The sequence below is a fragment of the Syngnathus leptorhynchus genome, chromosome 11 (genome assembly GCF_054491065.1).
Source record: "Syngnathus leptorhynchus isolate UIUO chromosome 11, UIUO_Slep, whole genome shotgun sequence".
NCBI classification, from domain to species: domain Eukaryota; kingdom Metazoa; phylum Chordata; class Actinopteri; order Syngnathiformes; family Syngnathidae; genus Syngnathus; species Syngnathus leptorhynchus.
In genome coordinates, this window is record NC_141205.1 from 8,627,583 (window position 1) to 8,648,904 (window position 21,322).

The following is a 21,322-nucleotide window of genomic DNA, read 5'->3' on the forward strand; positions in this document are numbered from 1 at the left end:
AACTCCCAAATTCCTATTTATGTCTTTTATTAACTTTATGCACTTTTCATAACTACAAGCACAGATAATGCTTTAAATGACATTTTTTGTGTCTTTTATTTTAAAAAAAAAACACTTCACTTGACTGAATGGGAAATTGAATGGATGAAGACGTCTGTCAGGCATTTCTTCTAATGTGATTCATCTGAGGGTTGAATTGTGTCGGTTTTATTTGTGGTTCCTGAGCTGAACTGGAATGTAAACTTTGGTCACATGTTTTTCATTGAAAAGCCAGAGAGAAAAAAAATCCAAAACACATCACTTACTCACACATTGGGTGGCTAATATAATTGTGATACCTTTTAATTTTGATGGCACTTTTCTGCAATATTGCAGATTCTTCCTAAAATTTGCACTTTTTTTTCCATTTGGTGCACTCATTTAATTGAATTCTCTATTTGAGTGGTGTGTTTTGGCCTTGTCTCTAATATGAATTGGAATATTTTTAAAGAGAAAAACAAAATATAACACTAATTCCAAAATCGCTTAAAGGATTACAAAATCACAAATGTTAAACTGACACAGATAGGGGAAAAAAAAAAAACCATTTGAAATGTGGCAGCTTCTATCATGAAATGAAAATTTTGCAAGGATGGGGATGATACATTTGCTTCTGTTTACAGCACCTGATGTTTGCCGTGCGTGTTTTGGTATGTCTCCTATTGTGTGCATGATTCGTGTGAGAGAACACACAGACACACTGTTGTAGATTTCTACACTTTTCCAATATAGAAGAGGGTCCAAGTGATACTTAACACTTGGTTTGTCACATCTGGGATGTCTCAGTTGGTTTGTTACCTCCATTTGTTTTCAAATGAACAATTAAATTTGCAAATATCTGCCTGGCTTTTTTTAAATATATACTGTTAGAAAATAATACTAACTTGCTTGTCAGCCATTAATACCTCTTTCCTCCTGTTTTGTTGAGTAAAAAAAAAAAGAAATCTGCTGGCATGCTCCCTCAAAGCAAAGTGTGTCCTGTCTTTCTGCTCTCATGGGCTTTTCCCCTCTTTTTACGATCCCATTATGACACAATTGGATTTCTGCGCAGCTTTTTAGAGCCGTCTGGCTGAGCTTCGAAAGCAGCTTTGGATTAAGGAGCTCTTCTAACAGAGCTACAATACGAGTGAACGTCCGAACATCAAGAGGTGAAATTACAGGTTCAAAAGAAATTAACATGAAGCTCAGAGCGTGTTGGTCGTCACATTTCAATGCTCGACGTGGAGGTTTATTGTAGTCAGCATTAACATCTCTTTTGACCTCCTTAAATCAGATCTTGGACTTGTGTCAATCCTGTTTCCCCCTTAAGAGGCTCTGTGTTGAATCGCGCAGCCATTCTGGTCTTTTCAACGCGATTCCTCTTTTGGGGCCTGTTTGATCCTCCTAGTCCAACACTCATACTATCTGCCTTGGACCAGATGGTTTCAAACAAGAGTATTTTCAAAGGGTTAAGAAAATGCCACGCTCTCACTGCTAAATTGTAAAAGCATGTTAGCTGCAGTATGCATGTCCTTTGGTTTTGTAGAGTATCAAAAATGAAGGGGTGAGTCAAAATGTTTTTTTACGATACGTTCCATATGTGGCTTTACTACTCTAAACATAGTATTCTAGTTGATTGAACAAAAACAATCCAAAATAATTAGGAGCATTCATCCATGTGTTGCTTAAGTCGTGCTGGCAACTCATCAAGCGATGAGAGCCAATGCTCTTTAGGAACATCATGTCGCCCAAAGTTATTAGTTCGGTCCAAAAGAATGCCGTGTATTCCGACCGAACGAGACGCTAAGTAATCGTTCGCGTAATGGTCCCCGACGTGAGCTATGCTGGTAGGGGGCGCGTTGCATTTGTGCAGGGCCTGTTCAAAGATGGCCGCATGGGGCTTCTCGACACCTGCTGCCTCTGACGTCACCAGAAAGTTGAAGTGCGGAAGCAGCCCGCAAGCGCGTAAGATTGCTTCTAGGCGGTTGTCAAAGTTAGAAACCACTCCTAGTTGCAGTCCTAGTGAGGAGCAGCTCTCCAGAGCAGATTTTGAATCTGGAAATACCTGAAACACAAAGATATTATTCAACTAACACCAATTATAACTGAAGCAAAAAAAATGTATTGGTCTATTTATGGATCTGGCCGTTCAGCTGCTGAACCTTTTGTACTTTTGGCTTCTGTGACCGAAAACCATATCATTTACCTCCCAGTTCTCTGCATTGCTGAAGTTCTGGTAGAGGTTGAGTGCCATTGTATTAAGCAGGGCCGGGTCCTGCACTCTGCACTGAGAGAAGGTGGCCTTCACCACCGCCATCCACCAAGACTTTCCATCCAGGCCCCGAGCGATGCCGTAGTTTGGGAACTGGCTGGAATAATGTCGATACGCCTGGCGGAAAGCAGACTCCACCTCGGTAGGCGTGAGGCTAAGACCCAATCTTCTGGCCTCGTCGCAGTACTGCTCACCTACAGAGGAACGCACCATCAGCAGGGTGTCTTTCACATCCCACAGCACCCATCGCAGAGGACCACGCATTGCACCTGCCAGGGTACAACGCAAGACTTTAAGTTCCAGAAACTGACACAGCTTGTCTTGACAACTCCATCATGGGTGAAAGCTGCCATGACGTCTTAAAAAGTCAATATAAATATGGAGGATGAGGGAGTACATTGTTTCTTGGGGAATTCTTTAGTCTAGACAGTGACTAATGGGCAGAGAATGGTGGTATGAATCATGGAACTGGCCAAAGTGGGCAACTAACGCAGGGCTCATAATTCTGAATGTGTCTGTTATCTCGCAGCAATTCAATTAAAGTCGAGCGTGGGAATACGCAGTCATTCTAAACTCATATCCTGAACTGACCTATTAATTGTGAATATTTTAAGGCATTTTCCAAATTTTATTTTAATCAAAATATATGGAAGTTACAGTGCCAGGCCCTGAAATGACATAATTTTCAATGATTGAAGGTATTTTAATTGAATTTTTTTTATATATTTTAAAGCATTTTTATTTAACTGATTTTTTTAAGAGACCACAACTTATTCTTGTTCAGTCCACAATTCTTATATACTTTTTTGTTTTATGGTTGGTGCTGAATGACGCTGCCCCCTGCTGGCTAAACTGCGGGGTCACAATTTACCCCCCAAAAATGTGAATCCAAGCAGGGAACACGAAACTTGGCTCAGAAAAAAAAAATGCACCAACATCACCGATTAGGAGAAAGGTTACTATTAAATTCCCGAACCCAGACGATGACGCATACGTTGTTAGTGTTTCTGTCTATACCACAATAAATTAAAACCTTATGACGACAGATTTACTAGTTCCCCAACGACCGTGTGTATTCAAATCGGTCACAAACGTCTCACCTCACCCATGATGTTAAAAATATTTATACAATATCTTACGTGGGTAGCTGCTGTGATCGTTGTGTAAAAATGTTTTAGTTTACGTCCGTAATCCGTGAACATGCGACATTGACGATCAGTATTTACATTTGCGGACCAGATATCGCGAGAACACATTCAGTAGTACCGCAAGGGGGAAGAAAAAAAACAACATACAAACGTCAACATCCGGTACTGCAGAGGGCGCTGTGGCAGACGGCACGACCGCGCTCTCGCAATATTGTGATTTACTTACGTCCTGCTGTGCTCACGTTTTTGAGACGTTTAGTCTTCTATAATAAGACATGCTCGATTAATCTAAATTAAACAATGGCAACTCCTGCCGTTCGAGCTTTCCGTAAGTTAGAAGGTTTGTTTTGCGTCTACAAACCTGCTGGCGTCTCATGGAAACTCGTGAGGGACCGCATTGAGACCACGCTCCTCAAAGGTCAGACCTCCCAATGTCTCACTTTTCTGAAGACGACACACAACAATGCGTATACTAAAAAAAAATATTTGATTATAACTATGTCTATTTATTGCAGGGTTAGATGCGTTGCCATCGCTGCCTCTTCCTGAGCATACCCGTTTTTTGCCACCACCAGGTGGTGACACCTTGACACCCAAGGTGCTGTCAGCAGTTTGCGTCCCAGCCCTGTCCAAACACCGTTTGGGTATGTTGATATATTAAATTCTGTCATGTTATCTCATTATAGTACATGCACGGGTTTGGTGGGTTAAGAAAAACTCAATTCAATATATTGTTTCAGTCACTGGTCCTGAATTCCAGCATATTCGAATTGGTGTTGGACATCGTTTGGATACATTTTCCTCTGGTGTATTAGGTATGTTATTAATTCTGTTAAAAAAAAAAATGGAATCCTTCAATTTGATTTTAACATCTGATTTGTGAAGTGCTTGGTGTCGGGAATGGAAACAAGGCTTTGAATGACCTGTACCACACCAGAGTCACAAGGGTAATTTCATATGTTTCGAATCTCCACAGCACTTTGTGGTCTCATTCGTGCACAATGCTCATAGAGTGGATGGTCCATTGTTCTTTCAGGATTACACATTGGAGGGTGAGTTTGGGACAGCGACAGATGACTTCTCCCACATGGGACGAGTTGTGGAAAGAACCACTTATGGTATGGATTGTGTAATATATCATAATATCAATTCAACAAGGCTTTTTTGTGATATCTACTGTACCTTATTTATGCAAAACTAGTACAGTTAGATTTTTTAGATTTGGATTGTCACATTAACCTAATTCACTCAGCTCTTGTAATTGTATGTTTTATTTTATTTTATTTAATATTGTTACAGTTGTTTCTTTTGGGAGCTTGAAAATGAAACAACAAATTTCACATGAACGAATGAGTCTAGAAATTAAATGCAACAAAGGGCTTGAAGCTTAACCTAAAAATGTGCTTGCTGTGAATTCATTTGATAATGTGTAGATGTGTGATTGGTGTCTTTCTAAATCACGCAAGGTGGTTAAAATGGATTTGTAAAGACTTAAGAAAATGTTTGAATGTGACCTATGAAAAGGATGTTGAACACCGACAGCCTCGCTTTGACCAGTCCGAATCAAACATCACTTGTTTGTTCAACAGATCACATCACGCAAGATAAGCTGGAAAGAGTTTTGGCAATGCTGCAGGGAGCAAATCAAAAGGCTTTGTTAACGTATGTCAATTTTTGGCTCTTTCCATACTTCAAAACTCAAGAATGCATGTGGATGTGATTCTGTTGAACCTTCACAGGTACGCTAACGTAGACATGCAGTCACAGGAAGCCTACGAGATGGCCGTGCAAGGTTCATTAGGTCCAGATGGGAAGTCGCCGCCTATTTTGATGACTTTGCGGTGCATTCGCTTCCAACCTCCCAACTTCACTTTGGGTAAACTGTCACTAAAACACCCCCCCCCCCCCCAGACACTTTTCATGTTTTTACTCACCGGAGTTCTCCTTTGTTATGTTCTCAGAAGTGCAGTGCCTGAACGAAACACAGAAATACCTGCGCAAAGTAGTGCACGAAATAGGACTGGAGCTAAGCAGCACGGCCATCTGCAAGGGAGTTCGGCGCACAAGAGACGGCACCTTCACGCTGCAGGATGCCCTCATCCGCCACCAATGGACGACCGCTGAGGTCATGCGCGCTGTTAAGAAAAACAGACCGTCCATTCGATCGAGGACTGTGATTTCAAGCAACAGAAGCAAACCGGTACCCACCGACAAAGAAGTCCGTTCAAGTTAAGAGACACAAAGCTGTGACCGCCTCACTCCACCAAGATCCCACAAACAAGCTCTGCTGAGTTAAGCTCAGTTTGGAAAGAGATCAGGACGATGTTCCCTGTTCTATGTTATCCTTGTGACGAGGCAATCACAAATACATTGTTGTCATTGTTCCAAAATGAACAGTGTTGACCTATCAGTCCAAAAGAAAGACTGAAATGAACTACAAGAATAAGAAAAACATTTGTTGTCAGGAGCTGTATGAGCCATAAGTACAAGTTAGTCATTTAGAAAGGGAAATGCAATTTTCGTTGAATTCACTTTATTAAGCATTTTTATACATTCCCAACCTATTAAACTTGTTTAGCCATTATTGCACTCGTCAATCAAAGCGGTACAGCGTGGCAAGGCAGCGTTCCATAAACATTGTCATAATACAAGGTAGAACTCAATGTAATTTAACAAATTTTGCGAGCAGAAAAGTTTTTTTTTTTTTTTAAATCCAGTAATTCACAATCGTACACTGCCGTAATGCGCCACCTGTCTGTTCAGCAACATCCTGCTTTCTTCTTTGGAGGTTCTTTATGTAACGCTAGGGTTTCATCTCTTTCGTCATCTTTATGGCTCAACAATCTGGCAACAACAACAGGCACAGTGACGCACTTTCTTCATATTAAGACGTACTTAAGATAATTTACCTGGCGACTGCCTCCAAAGACTGAATCACATTGTCACCAGAGACAGCGCTGCACTCCATGAAGTCTGTGTTTAACGTCTACGCAAAGATAAGTCAGCATTGGAGAACTTTGTTTCTTTCGCGAAAGCAGAAGTAGTGATAATCTCGATACATACCTTTGCAACATTCTGAGCCTCTTCGGTTGTAACATGACGCTCGATGTGATCGCTTTTATTTCCAAGTAGTAAAACGGGAACGTTTTCCGTGGCCCCTTCCTGAAAGCGATGAAGTGAAATAAGAATTCCGATTGTCACGGTCCATTTCAGTTTTTATTATAAAGTCCTCCAGATGATATGGAAACCAATAAATATTCCCAGAACTCACTTGAATGCATGTGGCCCAGTAGTGGACTGCAGTGAAACTTTGAGAAGACGTGATGTCATACATCAGGAGAAATGCATGCGCTCTGTGGAATACCTGATGGGTGATACTGCGAAACCTTTGAAGGCCATAAGCACGGGAAAACAATTAGTTGCATTTTTACACACTCAAAATTTGCATTTGATTACACCCAAAAAAAATCCCACCACTTTTCCAGAAAATCACGTGGTCATCAAACCGACAAAGCAAACTAGTCAAACTGGTCTATGACGACAGTGAAGGCTCAGAGGACAACTTTGAAGTCAGATGCCTGTGGCTTAACAAATTCCCCCCCAAAAAATCACAAAACATTCCTCTCTGGACAATCTAAACATGCAATCTATGATTATACCAATTAGTCAAACTCGTTCGGAAAGTTAAAAAAAAATAGAAATCGGTGTTGTGTTTGTGCAAAAGGTTGACCTGGCTGCCTTGTTGGAACATTATAAAATGCTTAACCCTTCGTGCTGGAGAGAATAAAAAAAATGCTATTAAAATAAAAAATCAAAATCTTACCTTTCTTGACCCGCCGTATCCCAAAGTTGGAGCACCACAGGTTTGCCATCCACGACCACCGTCCACAAGCATGTGTCAAGGCCTTCAAAACGCGACATTCTATTTTTTTTTTTTTTTCACGATACGTGTAAGTGTGTAATAATAAAACTCACCAGCAGAGGCAGGCAAATCCGGAAAAAAATTCCCATTTTGCGCTCGTTTCATGAACGACGTCTTGCCCACATTGCTGTCGCCGACTATGACCACGTTAAAAGGCTTGGCTTTGGAGTCGCCCGCTTTACCTGCCGACACATTTACCTGATGATGGATTCGGGGTGGCAGCGCTTCCTCTGATGTGTTGTTTCTGCGACAAAAGTGGTTCGACAATCACATTTTGTCAACATCAAACATGGAAATATATAGACTATAGGATTCTTACCTCATAGACTTTGACGGGTTGATATCACTTAGATTACTCTGAAAGTAGATTGTGAGATTTCCAGTCATGAGAAGGATTTGACAAATATAGAAATGAAAAAAATAAATGACCCTATTCTCTTTGAAAATACAGTAAAAAAATAAAATCTAGATGGCATATTATGAAAACAATTCCATGATCAGAAGGGCTCAAATAGACATGTATTCATGTTTCCTTAATTACAATTTCCAAAATGTACAAATACGTTTTGGTCTCTCACCTGTGGTTCTTCAGACCCGTGGATGGCGTCATCGGCTTGTTGGTTTGTGATTGTTTTCTCGGTTCTCTCATCTTGTTTTTGCATCATTTTGTCTTTTTCACTTTGATCGCCGTGGGTTTGTTGTACTTTGAACTTCCGGTGAGATCCCAGTTTCTGCTTTCTCCCTTTTAGTTCTGATTCGGAGTCAAGTTTGGTTGAGGTAGACTGTTCTTCTATAATGTCACCTTGAACTGGATGATGCTCTGAAGTGAGATTTTCTTCACCTGACTGATGAATCTTAGCTGCGCTTGGAGGCTCGCTGACGTTTTCTTGGTTGGTTGGTCCAAGACCTGAACTCTCAGGCTTTAATTTCTCATCCTCGCTTTGACCGAAGAGATCCTGCACAGGAGCTGTGACCCCTACCTCATTACTCAAATCCAACTTCAGCTCCAAGTCCCCCTTTGACTTGGTTCCTAAAGTTCTGCGCTTGGAGCCCATTTTTCTTTTTTGATTAGCCAAGTTCAAACGAGGACTTTTCAAGTTTTGATCAGGAGCTCCTTCACTCTCAGTGTTTATCCCTTGAATGTTTGATGGTTGGCCCATGAGCTCCTCCTGACCTTTTTTTAAATTTCCATCCTCTTGTGTGGCCTCACTATCTACACCATCGTGGGAGGACACCCATTCTGAAAGGAGAGTCGTGACTTCATCTGTGGCTGGTGTCACGTTGCTTTCTCTGATACTTTTGTGAATCATCTGGTCATTCTCGACCTTGTTGTATTCCTGTTCTTCTTCACCAGATGATTTGGCTCTTTGACTTGGTAATGCTTCAGTCAGTTCTACATTTTCCAAGGATCTTGTATCATCTTCTTTGTCCATTTCTGCTTCTTGTTTCCTGCTCATACGAGACCAGCGTGTAGATCCCATCCTTCTCTTCTTAGTAGAAGACACATTTAAAAGTCCTGTTGCTTCTGAATTATCCCTTATTTCTTCCACAGTTTCTTTCTGGACATCCTTCTCAGCTTCTAGGACATTTTCCAGTGACTCTTCCTTTGAGGATACCTGGAAGGTTTCTTCTGATTGTTGTACACTCAAGATTGATGTAGAGTTAATATTTGTGTCTTGAGTAGGAATACAAAGTGTGTTTGGGACTTCCCCTTGAGAACTGGCAATGGCCTCTTTGTCTGGGTTTAGAGAAATGGAGTCATCCTCTTGAATTATTTGGCTTTTCACAGCTTCTATAGTCTCTGTGGCTTTGAATATTGGTTTTGTGTGATCCTGTGATGCTTGCTGTTCAGCTGCCACCAGCAATGTTCTATTCCAGGTATACGGTGCCCCTTCCGTCATTAGTTCTTTGTAGGATTCTCGGTCCACAGAAGTTTCCATTTGCATGATTCCAGCAGGAGAGCAGATCTCTGCGACTGCAGAGTCATCAATAGAATTTAGATGATTAACTTCTGCAAGATCCACCTTTTGGTTTGCCATTTTACTAATATTGTTGTCTAAATGTTGAGTACTATCATCTCCAGACATGCTGAAAAGCTCATGTTGTTCCTCAGTTTTTTCTTTTGGTCGGAAAATTGTGGCTTTTGTTGGCCCTTGCTCTTCTTCTTCACTAGGCCCTTTTTTTTCAATGTTTTTCATCTCAGCGGTTTCTATCGCAAACACTGTGCTTTGGGTTTCTAGGGGATCCTTTTCATCTCTGCCGTTTCCGGCAGCACTGTCTGTAACTTCCTTGTATGAGTCAGCAGCAAAGTTCTTTACACTAGCTCCTTTGTTCCGTCGACTAGACCCAAGTTTTCTCCTGTTTCTATTTTGGCCGAAGGAGTCTTTTTGTTGCTCTGTGCTGGTAGAGGTGTCCTCACTTTGCACAGTTTGTGAATACAATTTGCTCTCAGGCATTCCACTTAAGATTTCATTAGTACTCTGCTCGTCATTAGATGTCTTTTGGGCTTCCTCGTCATGTTCCTGACTTTTTGTGGGGTCTGTTTTTTCTGTGTTGACTGTTTCCTCTGTGTCATGGGCATGATTATTTTCTTTTGTCTGTTCCAAAATCTCTGTGTTGTCCTCTAACATATATTGTTCTTCTGGGTTGTCCTGTGGATTTAAAACTGAATCAAGAGCGCTTAGGTCAGACATATGTGTTTCAAAAAATTCATTGACAAATGTTTTCAATGTTTTGTCAACATCACTTCTTGGTCCATCAATCAAAATTTCGGAGTGTTTTGTTTGTTCTGTTTCTGATGAATTAACCTCTTCAGTTACATTTTCATCTGGATCTTGACCTTCACTGACTTGAGACGAGACAAAGTTTTCATGTTCATCTGTGGGCGTTTCAGCTTTCGGTGAAGAAATAGTGGCTATTGCCGGACTGTACTCGATTTCTGTGACTTCATTAAATCTGCTTTCGGGTATGCTTATCTCCAGGGTATCTCCAAGATTTCCATTCTGTGATGATGTTTCAGTTTCCTCCCTGTCTGGATGTTGAGCTTCACAAACCTGAGAAAAGCCAAAGTGGTCATGTTCATCTCTGGTCGTTTCCGCTTTCGGTGAAGAAATAGTGGCTGTTGCCGGATTGTCCTTGATTTCTGTGTCTTCGTTAAATCTGCTTTCGGACATGCTTATCTCCAGGGTATCTCCAAGATTTCCATTCTGTGATGATGTTTCATCTTCCTCCCCGTCTGGATGTTGAGCTTCACAAACTTGAGAAAAGCCAAAGTGCTCATGTTCATCTGTGGTCGTTTCCGCTTTCGGTGAAGAAATAGTGGCTGTTGCCGGATTGTCCTCGATTTCTGTGTCTTCATTAAATCTGCTTTCGGGCATGCTTATCTCCAGGGTATCTCCAAGATTTCCATTCTGTGATGATGTTTCATCTTCCTCCCCGTCTGGATGTTGAGCTTCACAAACTTGAGAAAAGCCAAAGTGCTCATGTTCATCTGTGGTCGTTTCCGCTTTCGGTGAAGAAATAGTGGCTGTTGCCGGATTGTCCTCGATTTCTGTGTCTTCATTAAATCTGCTTTCGGGCATACTAATCTTCAGGGTATCTCCGAAATTTCCATTGTGTGATGTTTCATTTTCCTCTGCATTTGTTTTGACTTCATCAACTGGAAGTACCTCCTCAGGCATCTCCTCACAATTTGATAACTGAATTAGCAGTTGCATTTTTTCATCTGGAAAAGTTTCTAAACTGTCTATTTCTTTCAGCTCCGCTGCTTCTATTTCAAATGTCACATCATTCTTTTTTGGCAGCTCAGCATCATCTTTAAAGTTACTGTATGTTTCAGCAGCATAGACCATTTCATGGCTTCCTTTACTCCAGCGATTCGACCCAAGTTTTCTCCTGTTCCTGGTTGGGCTGAAGGATTCTGTGTGTTTGTCTGTGCTTGCAGTGTTGTCCTGACTGTGGGTGTCCAAGACAAAACTTCTCTCTGGTTGTGACAAGACACAGTCCATCATTGGACTCAAGAGTCCATCCGTACACGGTTCTTGTTTAGACTTCAATTGGTCGTTGATGACTTCTTCCCGAGAAGGTGCTGGTTCTATGTTGACCAATGCCTCGTTGGTATCAAGTGCCTGATAATTATCTTTTGGAGAATTTTTTTTTGTGTTTTCTTCCAAACGCTTCTGTTCCTCTTTGTTTTGTGGATATAAACATGAATCAGGGCTTTTTACACTCCGATCAACTTTGAGCAATACTTCATCTGTTAGATTTTCAGGGCATGTCTCAATATCTTTATCATGTGTCACGATTTCAGGGTGGTCCATTTGCTCGTATTCGAGTGATTTGATCTCTTCAATTTCACTTTGATCTGGATGCTGAGCATCTTTGGCTTGTGAAAAGTCAAAAGGCTCATGTTCCTCTTTTGAAAGCAGTTCCCCCACCGGGGGTGAATTGTTGACTTCCTCAACATTGTTTTTACTTTCCACATTTCTTACACAGTGGCTGCTTTTTTCAGGGGGGCTGTCTGCATTGCCTGGAAAATCGGTTTCCTTCAATTTGACATTTCCATGGTCTCCCTGAAAAGCTTCAGTCGGCTGTGGCAGCTCTGCACTTATATCTTCCTTTTCTGCATCAATAAACGTATGTTGTATTGACATTGGGAAATCTGACCGGTTTTCCTGTTTGGGCTCTTGCTCCAAATGCAGTTTTTCACCGATGGGTTGATGTCTCTCCACATCAGAATCCAGATAGCTCGGGTCAGAAGCATCACCAGGTGTGTAGGCTGAATACAAATGTGTCCCATACATTGATTCATAGGCTTCTACTTCACTGAACTCTCTAACTTCCTGTCCAGTAGTTATTGTTTCTGCTTGGAGATTTTCTGTCTGCACATTTTGCTCAACTTCCTTTATAGGTTGGCGGTATGGTTCCATTGCAGACTGCTCGGAATTCTCTTTTTTACGTAGTCTCTTTGAGCCTAACTTTCTCCTGCTTGACTTGTAAGTTTCCAAAGGAGTATGTTCTTCATTTGACAATCCACTGAAAGATTCAGCAATCTCTTCTGGTTGTGATGGTTGATCGCCTTCACTCAATTCCTCTGGCATTTCAACATGTGGTGCAACCCTCCGACGAGAGCCAAGTCTCTTTTTTCCAGTAGGACCAGGCATTATGTGCCTTCCTACATACAAATACAGCACACACATGTAAATAATAGTAGTATACATACCAGCTCATTTCAAACATGATCCTAAATGTCCAAAACATTTTATACAAAATACACAGTAAATATACTTACCCGAATGTGTGCCTGTGTCATCAGCTTTTGAGCTATGAAAGTAGTCCAGACCAAAGGGGAAGTTAAATCATACATGAGAAGGTGTGTCCTTTACAGCAAGTGACTGGAAGCTTCCTGTGTGTGGCTTATACTTGAAGCAAGATTAGATTTTGTGTTGTACTTTAATACAAACATGCCAAATCTAAAATAAAGATCAACAATGTCTGACTTAGGAAAAAACTTTTATTGATGAAACGATTCACCATCAGCAAAGTTGTCAGAGCTCAAAAGGGAAATGTTTTGCTTTGAAAATGTGACTGAAAAACGGTTGCAGATGCTGCTGCTTTGGCTAACAACCCTTGGCGAATCTTTTTCCTATCACTAATTAACAGTGAACTTAAAAAAAAATAACATTGTAATTAAACAATTGGATAGCGGGACAATTAAAGATCATAACCTACCAAACACCCAAACAATCATGCTGAATGAACAAAAAAACAAAAAAAGGGGGGGGGGGAAATATTTTGCTGTCAACAACTGGCTGTAATGACAGAGTTACTAGACAACCCGAACACCACATTGAGTTGTTAAGTAACAAAAAGAAAGCATGACTATAAAAAAATAGGAGTTCCCACACACACAAGCCATTTTGTGAGGTCCTCATTTCCTGTCATTAGAACGAGAGCGACTGCAGAGGAAAGAGCAGAAACAATAGCACGATTAAGCAAGATTTCAGCGAGAGCATATGACTAGCATGACAATAGTGACACAGACCTCCTTGACCGCGAGAATGATCTTGAGCGCTTACGGGTCTTGTCTCTGGAAGTAGACCGATATCTGCGTCTGTCTCGCGAAAGAGACCTGGAGGGAAAAAAGTATATTTAATTCATGAATGTGTTTAGAGATTTTTTTTTTTTTTTTTAAAACATGTTCATGTTTGTACCTGCTGCGACTGCGGCTCAGGCTCCTCCTCCGAGGGGATCTAGAATGTAGGTGAAATCGGGGGGAAATGTTTTAAGCAGGAATAAAGTGTTGGAGGAAAATGGAAAACTGGACCATCTGGATGATTGTGTTTTTTTTTTGTTAAATGTGATTTTGTTGTTGTTGTAGCAAATGATTGTGCCAATTCAAATATCATTGACAAGAGCAATGCTCAACCGTGGAACTCAATTGGGGGGGAGAAAAGGTTCTATTCTGGTAAGTGGCTAAGAGGTGTATGCATATTTATAACTATACAATGTACAATATTCTCTGAGTGTCACTAGGTTGATATTGTGTATTTGTATTCAAATACATAGTAAAGTAAAACAGGAAACGAAAAGGGGACGCGCGTTTGTTTTAAGCTGTTTCCTGGCACAAAACAAGCATCGCTGCAAACCAGATAAGTATTGATCGACAATTGTGAAATAATTTTGAGACAGAGAAGGAAACCTACCCAAAAATTGCAAGGTCACCCTAAATGGCCAGTTGTTGCGCCTTGAAACCTATCAAGTTGCCTACACAGGCAACTGAATGCAGCACATTCAAATAAAGACCGGACCAGAAAGCGCGCCTAATATTTTGTTGCTCGACTGGGATGCTTTTAAATATCTCAACTACACACCTGCCAAGTTTAACATGTGAGTTTTGAAATTGAAAAAACTCATAACTATAAAGAGCATGATAAAAGCAACTTACTATTTTGGGGGGGAGGGGGTTTGGACAAGAAAGAAATGGCGCACGGTAGCCCTGGTGAGGGAGGTGAAATTGCAGAGAGGATCTGCCACATGTTGCAAATGTTGCCGATAAGAAGTTGCTTGTTTGCTGGCTGCAGGGGACGGACGGCTGTGGAGTTTCCCTGTCTTTATGAGGGGGGCGGAGGGGTGTAAGCCAATGGCCGCTCCCGTCGATACTGAGGCAAATAGTACGAGTAAACACGGCGATCGGTTGATAACGTGAGGTGGGCCGCTGTTGATTGGTTTAAGGTTGGACCAGAGGAGGATGCTGTGAACTGCATGCTCAGGAACCAAAAGGTTGGTGGAACCTGACGACTGGCGCTGCGCCTGGGTCATGTGACAAAACCAGCCAAGCAGATCGCTGGTCAGCAGTCACATGATGCTGAAAGAGGACTAGTTGACTGACTCAGATGTTGAGAAGCGTGGTGGTGACTCTGCAACGGGGTTCAGTTTATTAATAGATGGAAAACTGAACGCAGCAAAACAAAATTTATACCGACAAATATGTACTCTAAAGTCATCTATTTGTGAGTGTGTGGTTGATGTTTAAATTAAAGCAGTTCTAAGAGTAGCCGTATTTTTACAAAATGAAAAATTTTCATGTTGGGAGCAGACAAAATGCTGCTTTTGACAGCTGGGTCTAATTTGCCACTGCCAAATATACGGCTCAGATATTTGTGAGGCAAACATCCTTGTGAATCATCACAATGCTTTCTTTGTTTAATCAATAAGTAACATTTGTTCATTTTTGGTTTACTTGTCACAGTATGGGGAAATCAGCCATGTGTAGATACTGCAAATGGCACGTCACAAAGCACGGCGTGGATTTAGAGACATACGTACCTGCGTCGAGCTGGCGAGCGACGCCTGCCCTCATCCCTCGAGTATCGACTCCAGGACGGAGGAGGACCACGGCTTCTCGAACGCTTTTCCCCGGTGGATAACTCAACACGGACTTGACATCCACACATCGATCTTGAAGAAAAGCCACTTCACAGTTAGTACAATTGGAAAAAATGACGACGCTGGATGACAACAGATTAGGTGTTACCTTCCATCCAGCTCTCTCACAGCATCAGAGGCATCTCTTGGATCTTCAAACTCGACAAAAGCAAAGCCTGGTGGGTTCCTGGCAACCCAAACACTTCTTAAAGGACCAAAGTATCCAAATGCTGATTCCAACTCTGCCTTGTTGCCATTGTTTCCAAGATTCCCAACGTAAACTTTGCAGTCCAGGGGGCAGTCTCTGTTGAAAGAAGGGTCTGATAGGAAGAGAAGAAAAAAAATGAGGAGGAGGAGGGGTTATGATTGATGGTTTGAGACCTTTCTTTTAACTCTAAAATATTGGCAGAAAAGCCCCCAAAGCATTTTATTCAGTCAGTGTAATCTAGTTCCATATTCTTATGTTCTTGCTACAATTCATGATTGACAATCCGACTGTATTTATCAAAAATGTATGGCTATGTCTTATCCAGTGAGGGCATTGTTATATCTTATTGCCAAATAGGAACTCCTCATACCTCCCATTTCAGCAGGTCCAAGTCTACTGATGAAATACCTGAAAAAGGAAAGTTGGGAAATTGTAACAGCCTGTGAATTGAATACATTGTCCAATTAAAGAAATGCTTTAACATTTGCAGCATCAAAGTGTTCGCCCTAGCTTTAAATGAAAGTCCCTCGTCGTTTCTTATATAATTTACCCTCAAGAACTTTTATAAAACAGTTAATTTAATTTGAATTGGTATGTACTTACTTCAAAGCATTAATAAGGCATTGTCGCGCAGTAAATAACTTTTAACAAGTACATCCGGAAGATATTTTCAGACCAAATGTGACATTTGAGCAAATGAGTTCAGCGTTCGATTCAAATAGTTCTTTAAGGCACGGTCATTGCACGCCACATTTGAGAACTGAATGGAACGCGGCAATGCTGCAGACTCAACCGTCGAGCTGACGCACGCTAGCAACAGTTAGCACGCCCGTTTCCAAATGAATCTTTAAACGAAACGTCTTCGTCAACGACGCCTTGGAACGTCAACACCTAGACGCATAGTCACACATTCACAACACTTTAAATGAACTTAACAAAGAAAGCCAACAAGTTCAAATAAATCCAGTTATGCTCCCCATCCCCCCTCTAATCAAACACGCGAACACGAGCGCTAATGTTAGCGAGCAGCATTAGCATCACGTCGCTCCATCCAACACTTTTCTGAGGCTCCTTGCGTTTCGGCCGCCCAATTTGACACCACTGTTGCATCCACAAAATTTATTTTTTATACTTACAACGTTATTTTTCTGTAAAATCACCAATATCAAGGCCGTTGGGCGACTGGAACGGTTCCTACTTCCCGTCGAGGTCTATGCGACCACACAACTAGCTTAACTTGTTGTTAGCGCCGGCAGGGATATGCCTACGTAAGGGATGACGTTCTTATTCGTTAAGTGAGAGAACATTGGGAAAACAGCGCCCTCTACTGAAATGGAAGGAATAGTGTCACAGTTTTCAGCATTCCCGTTCAAGTGTAAAAAAAAAAAAAAGATATTCACCGCCTTTAAGAATATTTTTTTTAATCAGTTAATAAATCCGTCCTTGAAAATGAAGAAAACGCCAACATAAATACTCATTAATGCTTGTTTATTTATATGACGTTTATGATTGGTTGATGACCTTTCCAGAACAGAAAAAAAACGAAGATGGCATAAGTGCCCTAGAAAATGGATTATTATTATTTTTCTTTACGGCTTTGACTTAATCAAACCCAAATGTACCAGGTTAAGAAATGTAGTTGTTACATAAGAGAAGAAAATCATAATCATCCTGTATATGAGATCACTGAAATAAATGAACTAAAGTATTCAAGATGCACCCATACATAAATTGTATCTGAAGTGTGCAATCCTGTCCAGGAACATGAACACAGATTATGCAGTGCAACCTTAGACGGACAAACTATTTGCTGTGGTTTGCTTATTACTCAGCAGGGAATATGACTAAATCAACAAGATTGTTATTGCTCAACAGGAGATCACTTGTCGCAGATACGTGCCCACTGAGTGGTTTGAGCTCTTGTGTTCACATAGGCCAGGGCAGGAGCTGTGTTTAGTGGAAGGCTGCGTGTGTGTTTGTTTTTTTAACATGACACAATCAAGTGATTTATTGTATTCTTTTCTCCCTTTTTGGGATCTCATTACATACTGTTTGTTGTTTGTGCTGGTTGGTAAGTGATGCCACGCCACAGCAGTGTATGTTTAGGTGAGGCTCCAACTGTCACTCTCGCATCTCAACCAACCTCTAATTAGCAAGGCGTGATAGATGAAAGTGCTTCTTGAAGTTTTCCTGCCTGTGTTGCCAGATTTTAATATAGCCCAAGTTGAGTTTCTGGAAATTATGTGCTCCCTGATGGCAGGAAGCCAATGTTGGATGTTTTGTGGAAATTGTATTGTTTCGATTTATCTGCAAAAGCCAAGGCTGTTTATGCATGATTATGTTTGTGCTACTTCACATGCTGCTAAATAATGTGTGATGTGTATTTAGCTAAATAAATCAATCAATCAATCAATAAATCAATCAATCAATAAATGAATAAATAATCATTCCGCTTGTTATGTCACATCCATACTGTGTACATGTGGCATTAAAGTTGTTCTTTCTATTTACTGTTTTTATACATCCATGTATTTTTTTTTTTACTTTGACAATTAGTTTTTTTGCCATTGTTAAGCTAAGTGTACTTATCCAAAGGAAAATTCGCTGGGTGCTTCAAATACAAGTATAATTCTTTTGTTTTATGTTTATTGTGACAGTGAACAACTGTTTGTTCTTAAGCTGAATAGACGAATCTAAAGTAAAACTAGCTGGTTGGTTTAAAAACAAATGAAACTTTTGTTCTTTGATTAATGTGACAGTAAACTTCAAATGGATGGGCATAAACAGCTTGAAGTCATTTTTTAATTTATTTTTTATTGTTTACTACCAAAATGCTGCTTGCTGTGACGTGAGTTGAGTACGTGATGTGATCAAATAAAAAAATCCATGCTCTTAAGTCAAAGCAAGCCCGAGCAAAGTCATATTTTGTGATTTTCCAAAACAAATATTCACAATTGTTTTGAAAATCAGGAAAGTTTGGTCTTGCGTTTATCAACGAATGCGGTCGTAGGCGAATCCACGCCTGCAAGTTTAAAAATATATATATATTTTTCATGCTTCTACTTGTGCACAGGGTAAAAGTTCAGGGATCAAACGAAGCACACAGGAGATTACACCTACGTTACACGGATGGCTACAACACAAAGAGCTTATGTCTTTCGGCTTATTTTTGTTTCAGTATTTGTAGGAACTACAAACTCTTCAAACTCAGTGCCCTGCCCTGTCCTTTGTCCTTCACAAAATAAATAGAGCTGAGTACTATTTGTCTAATTCCGCATCGTGCCCAGCAGCCATGCTGTTGTGAATGAGGTTTTTTTTTCCACACATCTACTCAGGGTAGTGTTTTTCAGTCCGATTAGTACAGCACATTCTGTTCTGTTTCACTTCCTGATGACTGTGCAGGCTGTATCCCTGAATGAACTCACCCGCGTGCTTCTGGTTACATCAGGACACAAGGCAGACGGATTCCCGCAACTGGCTGTCGGTTTTCTTTTTTATGGCCTTGAAAGATAGCAGTAAGAAAGACTTTTGACTGTTGAAGAATGATAACATAGTGGTGCTGGAGATAGCAAAGCAAATTTACTGACTTTCCATGGTTGAATTAAGAACAAAGATACGTACATTTAAAAAGCATGCAATACAAATCACAAATACATTTTTTTTTAAAAAAATAATTGCACTTTCATGATTTTTTCAACAATTTATCTTACATGCATTATAATACATATTTGAAATAAAAATATAGCAAATGTTCTTTGAGTGTTTTTATATAAGGCTTACTATTTTGGGCCATAACAAATCCAGGATGTTGAGGACGGCAGTGTGGTCTGTCCCTCACAGTTTGTCCGTATAAACATTTATGCGTACATTTCGTTTTACTCAAGGTCAGATGAGCTCATCTTGACTTCCAAGAAAACAGCGAGCTCCAGAACATGCTGCCACATCAGCCTTTGTGGAAAAACAACTCGGCGAGTATTCGACCATCCAAAGCTTTCCTATCAATAGGTCGGGAGGCGTCGTGCCACGTGTGTTCTTTGATGGAATTTATTTCTAATTTTACATAAACTCAAGTTACTAATCTGACTCCAATTTGTGACCTTACCCAACTGCCACTCATCCAACAATATGCGCGCTCGTTCTGCAATAGAAAGGTATCAGGAAGCCGGCATTTTCACACACGAGTGGATTTATTCCTAACACACAAATCTAATACATCACCTGGGTCTCGGGTCCCTCTCAATACACCTCTGTACGCCTCTGTTGCCACCAGCAGACGTACTCTACTTCCGAGTTGCCCAGCCATGAGTTGTACTACACAATATGCAAATGGCACATCAACAAAGGCATTCTGTCATTATTCTATTATTGGCTATGTGTATACTGCATTTAACTTTAGCTTGCTCTTATTGGTCTTTCTTCTCCTGCAGAATCACTTGCTCGCTCCTCCTGGTTGTAGTTTTCCATACAGGGTCACCAGTTGTTATCCACCAGCTGCCCCTGGGTCATCTTGTCCTCCTTGCTGCTCCTGGGTTATCGTTTGTTCTGGAACATTTCATTCGTGCACATCCTTGCACACATATCTTGTTTTGTCTCCACCGTCACACACTCAGCACTTTACAGTTTCATACTCTCATACACAGGATGTCTAATGAACTACTTTAAGATCAAACTCTTATGTTCCTTTACAGTGTATTATCTTTGCGCTTTTGAATAAAATGTTCCAACAACATGTGAGATAGTGTCTTTCTTCTGGCGTCTCACTATATTACTCATCCGGGTGACAACCTCCCGGTGGACTTACAGAATCAAATTCACTCATGTTATGTCACCTTTGTCATAACCAAGATCGCCGTGTTCTTTTTCCATTGCTGTCTGGCTGCCTGCCAACAATGCAGCTATACAGTGTTTCTCAACAATAACAGCGGTCACCAACACAAAGCCCGCGGGCACCAGGTCATCTGTGAGGACCGCATGAGTCGCCCGCAGGGTTGTTCTAAAATGAGCTCAAATAGCGCCACTTATCAGTGAGCTGCATCTTTTTATCTTATTTTTGCTATTGTTGTTTAAATCCCACTTACATGTGAACTGGAAATGACAATAATGACACGTTTCTCTGATAAAAAAACACTACGTACCGATACAGTATTCTTTGAAGATTTGTCAGTGTAACACTATAAAGCACAATACATGACCAAAATCAAAAGTCACATCAAAACAGGCTGATGAAAACATACACAAACCAGGTTTTATTGATTTATTTAACTGACTGTTAGATATTGAAAGGAAATTTCCTCACTAAAATGACTCAGTGGACAAGTTTACACAAATACCTTTTGTAGCTGCACTTTGAAATGAATTAAAAAAAAAAAACACACAAGAAAGCGGTAAAGCACTGTAGAAAAATATCAATATACTTATAAATAAATACATAAAAAAAAATATATATATACACAAACACACACATACACGCATGCACACGTATTGTAATCAACAAAACATTTAGAAGACAATTTCGAGACATACTATTTTTTTGACTATCATCTTTGTTTGGTCATGGTGTACAGAAATAACCAAACATCACTTCAGATACAACATCTTCTCGTCCTTTCCCAGTCCTTTCCAATAAAGGGATAAGCCTTTTCATTAACAAAGTTCCTATGTGCAAATGTCTCCCATGCTGAAATATCCACACTTCTTTCCAAAAGTTATCGATGATTTGAAATTTCAGGCATTCATTGTAGAAAAGATGATACCCCACTGAAACATGGTTAATATGAATAATCGTTGAAAAAAAAGAACAGTTTTGAAAATGAAAACGATGCAAGTTG

General features: G+C 40.5%; 4 protein-coding genes across 7 annotated transcripts; 1 reads left to right on the forward strand and 3 right to left on the reverse strand.

The window, feature by feature from the left end:
- Positions 1-27: 27 nt before the first annotated feature.
- On the reverse strand, positions 28-3,654 carry hdhd3 (haloacid dehalogenase-like hydrolase domain containing 3). Its single transcript, XM_085923250.1, has 3 exons — positions 3,430-3,654; positions 2,225-2,559; positions 28-2,083 (listed from the first exon to the last, which is right to left on the reverse strand). The coding sequence occupies exons 2-3, from the start codon at positions 2,552-2,554 to the stop codon at positions 1,679-1,681; spliced, it is 735 nt and encodes a 244-aa protein (XP_085779376.1). The 5' UTR covers positions 2,555-2,559; positions 3,430-3,654; the 3' UTR covers positions 28-1,678.
- On the forward strand, positions 3,627-6,022 carry trub2 (TruB pseudouridine (psi) synthase family member 2). The gene is made up of 8 exons (XM_085923249.1): positions 3,627-3,856; positions 3,954-4,082; positions 4,179-4,253; positions 4,324-4,385; positions 4,475-4,556; positions 5,028-5,100; positions 5,178-5,314; positions 5,400-6,022. The coding sequence occupies exons 1-8, from the start codon at positions 3,739-3,741 to the stop codon at positions 5,669-5,671; spliced, it is 948 nt and encodes a 315-aa protein (XP_085779375.1). The 5' UTR covers positions 3,627-3,738; the 3' UTR covers positions 5,672-6,022.
- Positions 5,955-12,784, reverse strand: rab44 (RAB44, member RAS oncogene family). 2 transcript variants are annotated; one of them, XM_085923248.1, is made up of 9 exons: positions 12,651-12,784; positions 7,939-12,533; positions 7,680-7,717; positions 7,414-7,604; positions 7,262-7,343; positions 6,710-6,824; positions 6,502-6,600; positions 6,348-6,424; positions 5,955-6,282 (listed from the first exon to the last, which is right to left on the reverse strand). In XM_085923248.1, the coding sequence occupies exons 2-9, from the start codon at positions 12,520-12,522 to the stop codon at positions 6,198-6,200; spliced, it is 5,271 nt and encodes a 1,756-aa protein (XP_085779374.1). In that variant the 5' UTR covers positions 12,523-12,533; positions 12,651-12,784; the 3' UTR covers positions 5,955-6,197. The 2 variants fall into 2 exon arrangements, with proteins under 2 accessions (XP_085779374.1, XP_085779373.1); XM_085923247.1 differs by having other exon boundaries at positions 7,939-12,726.
- Positions 12,785-12,854: 70 nt separating this feature from the next.
- Positions 12,855-20,270, reverse strand: srsf3a (serine and arginine rich splicing factor 3a). Of its 3 annotated transcripts, none has more exons than XM_085923254.1 (8): positions 19,713-20,270; positions 18,920-18,995; positions 15,865-15,902; positions 15,396-15,606; positions 15,188-15,319; positions 13,573-13,611; positions 13,404-13,490; positions 12,855-13,317 (listed from the first exon to the last, which is right to left on the reverse strand). In XM_085923254.1, exons 3-8 carry the CDS (start codon positions 15,869-15,871, stop codon positions 13,290-13,292), a joined length of 504 nt encoding a protein of 167 aa, XP_085779380.1. In that variant the 5' UTR covers positions 15,872-15,902; positions 18,920-18,995; positions 19,713-20,270; the 3' UTR covers positions 12,855-13,289. The 3 variants fall into 3 exon arrangements, with proteins under 3 accessions (XP_085779380.1, XP_085779379.1, XP_085779378.1); XM_085923253.1 differs by having other exon boundaries at positions 19,275-20,270; XM_085923252.1 differs by lacking the exons at positions 18,920-18,995; positions 19,713-20,270 and adding an exon at positions 16,631-16,786.
- Between the last annotated feature and the right edge of the window lie 1,052 nt (positions 20,271-21,322).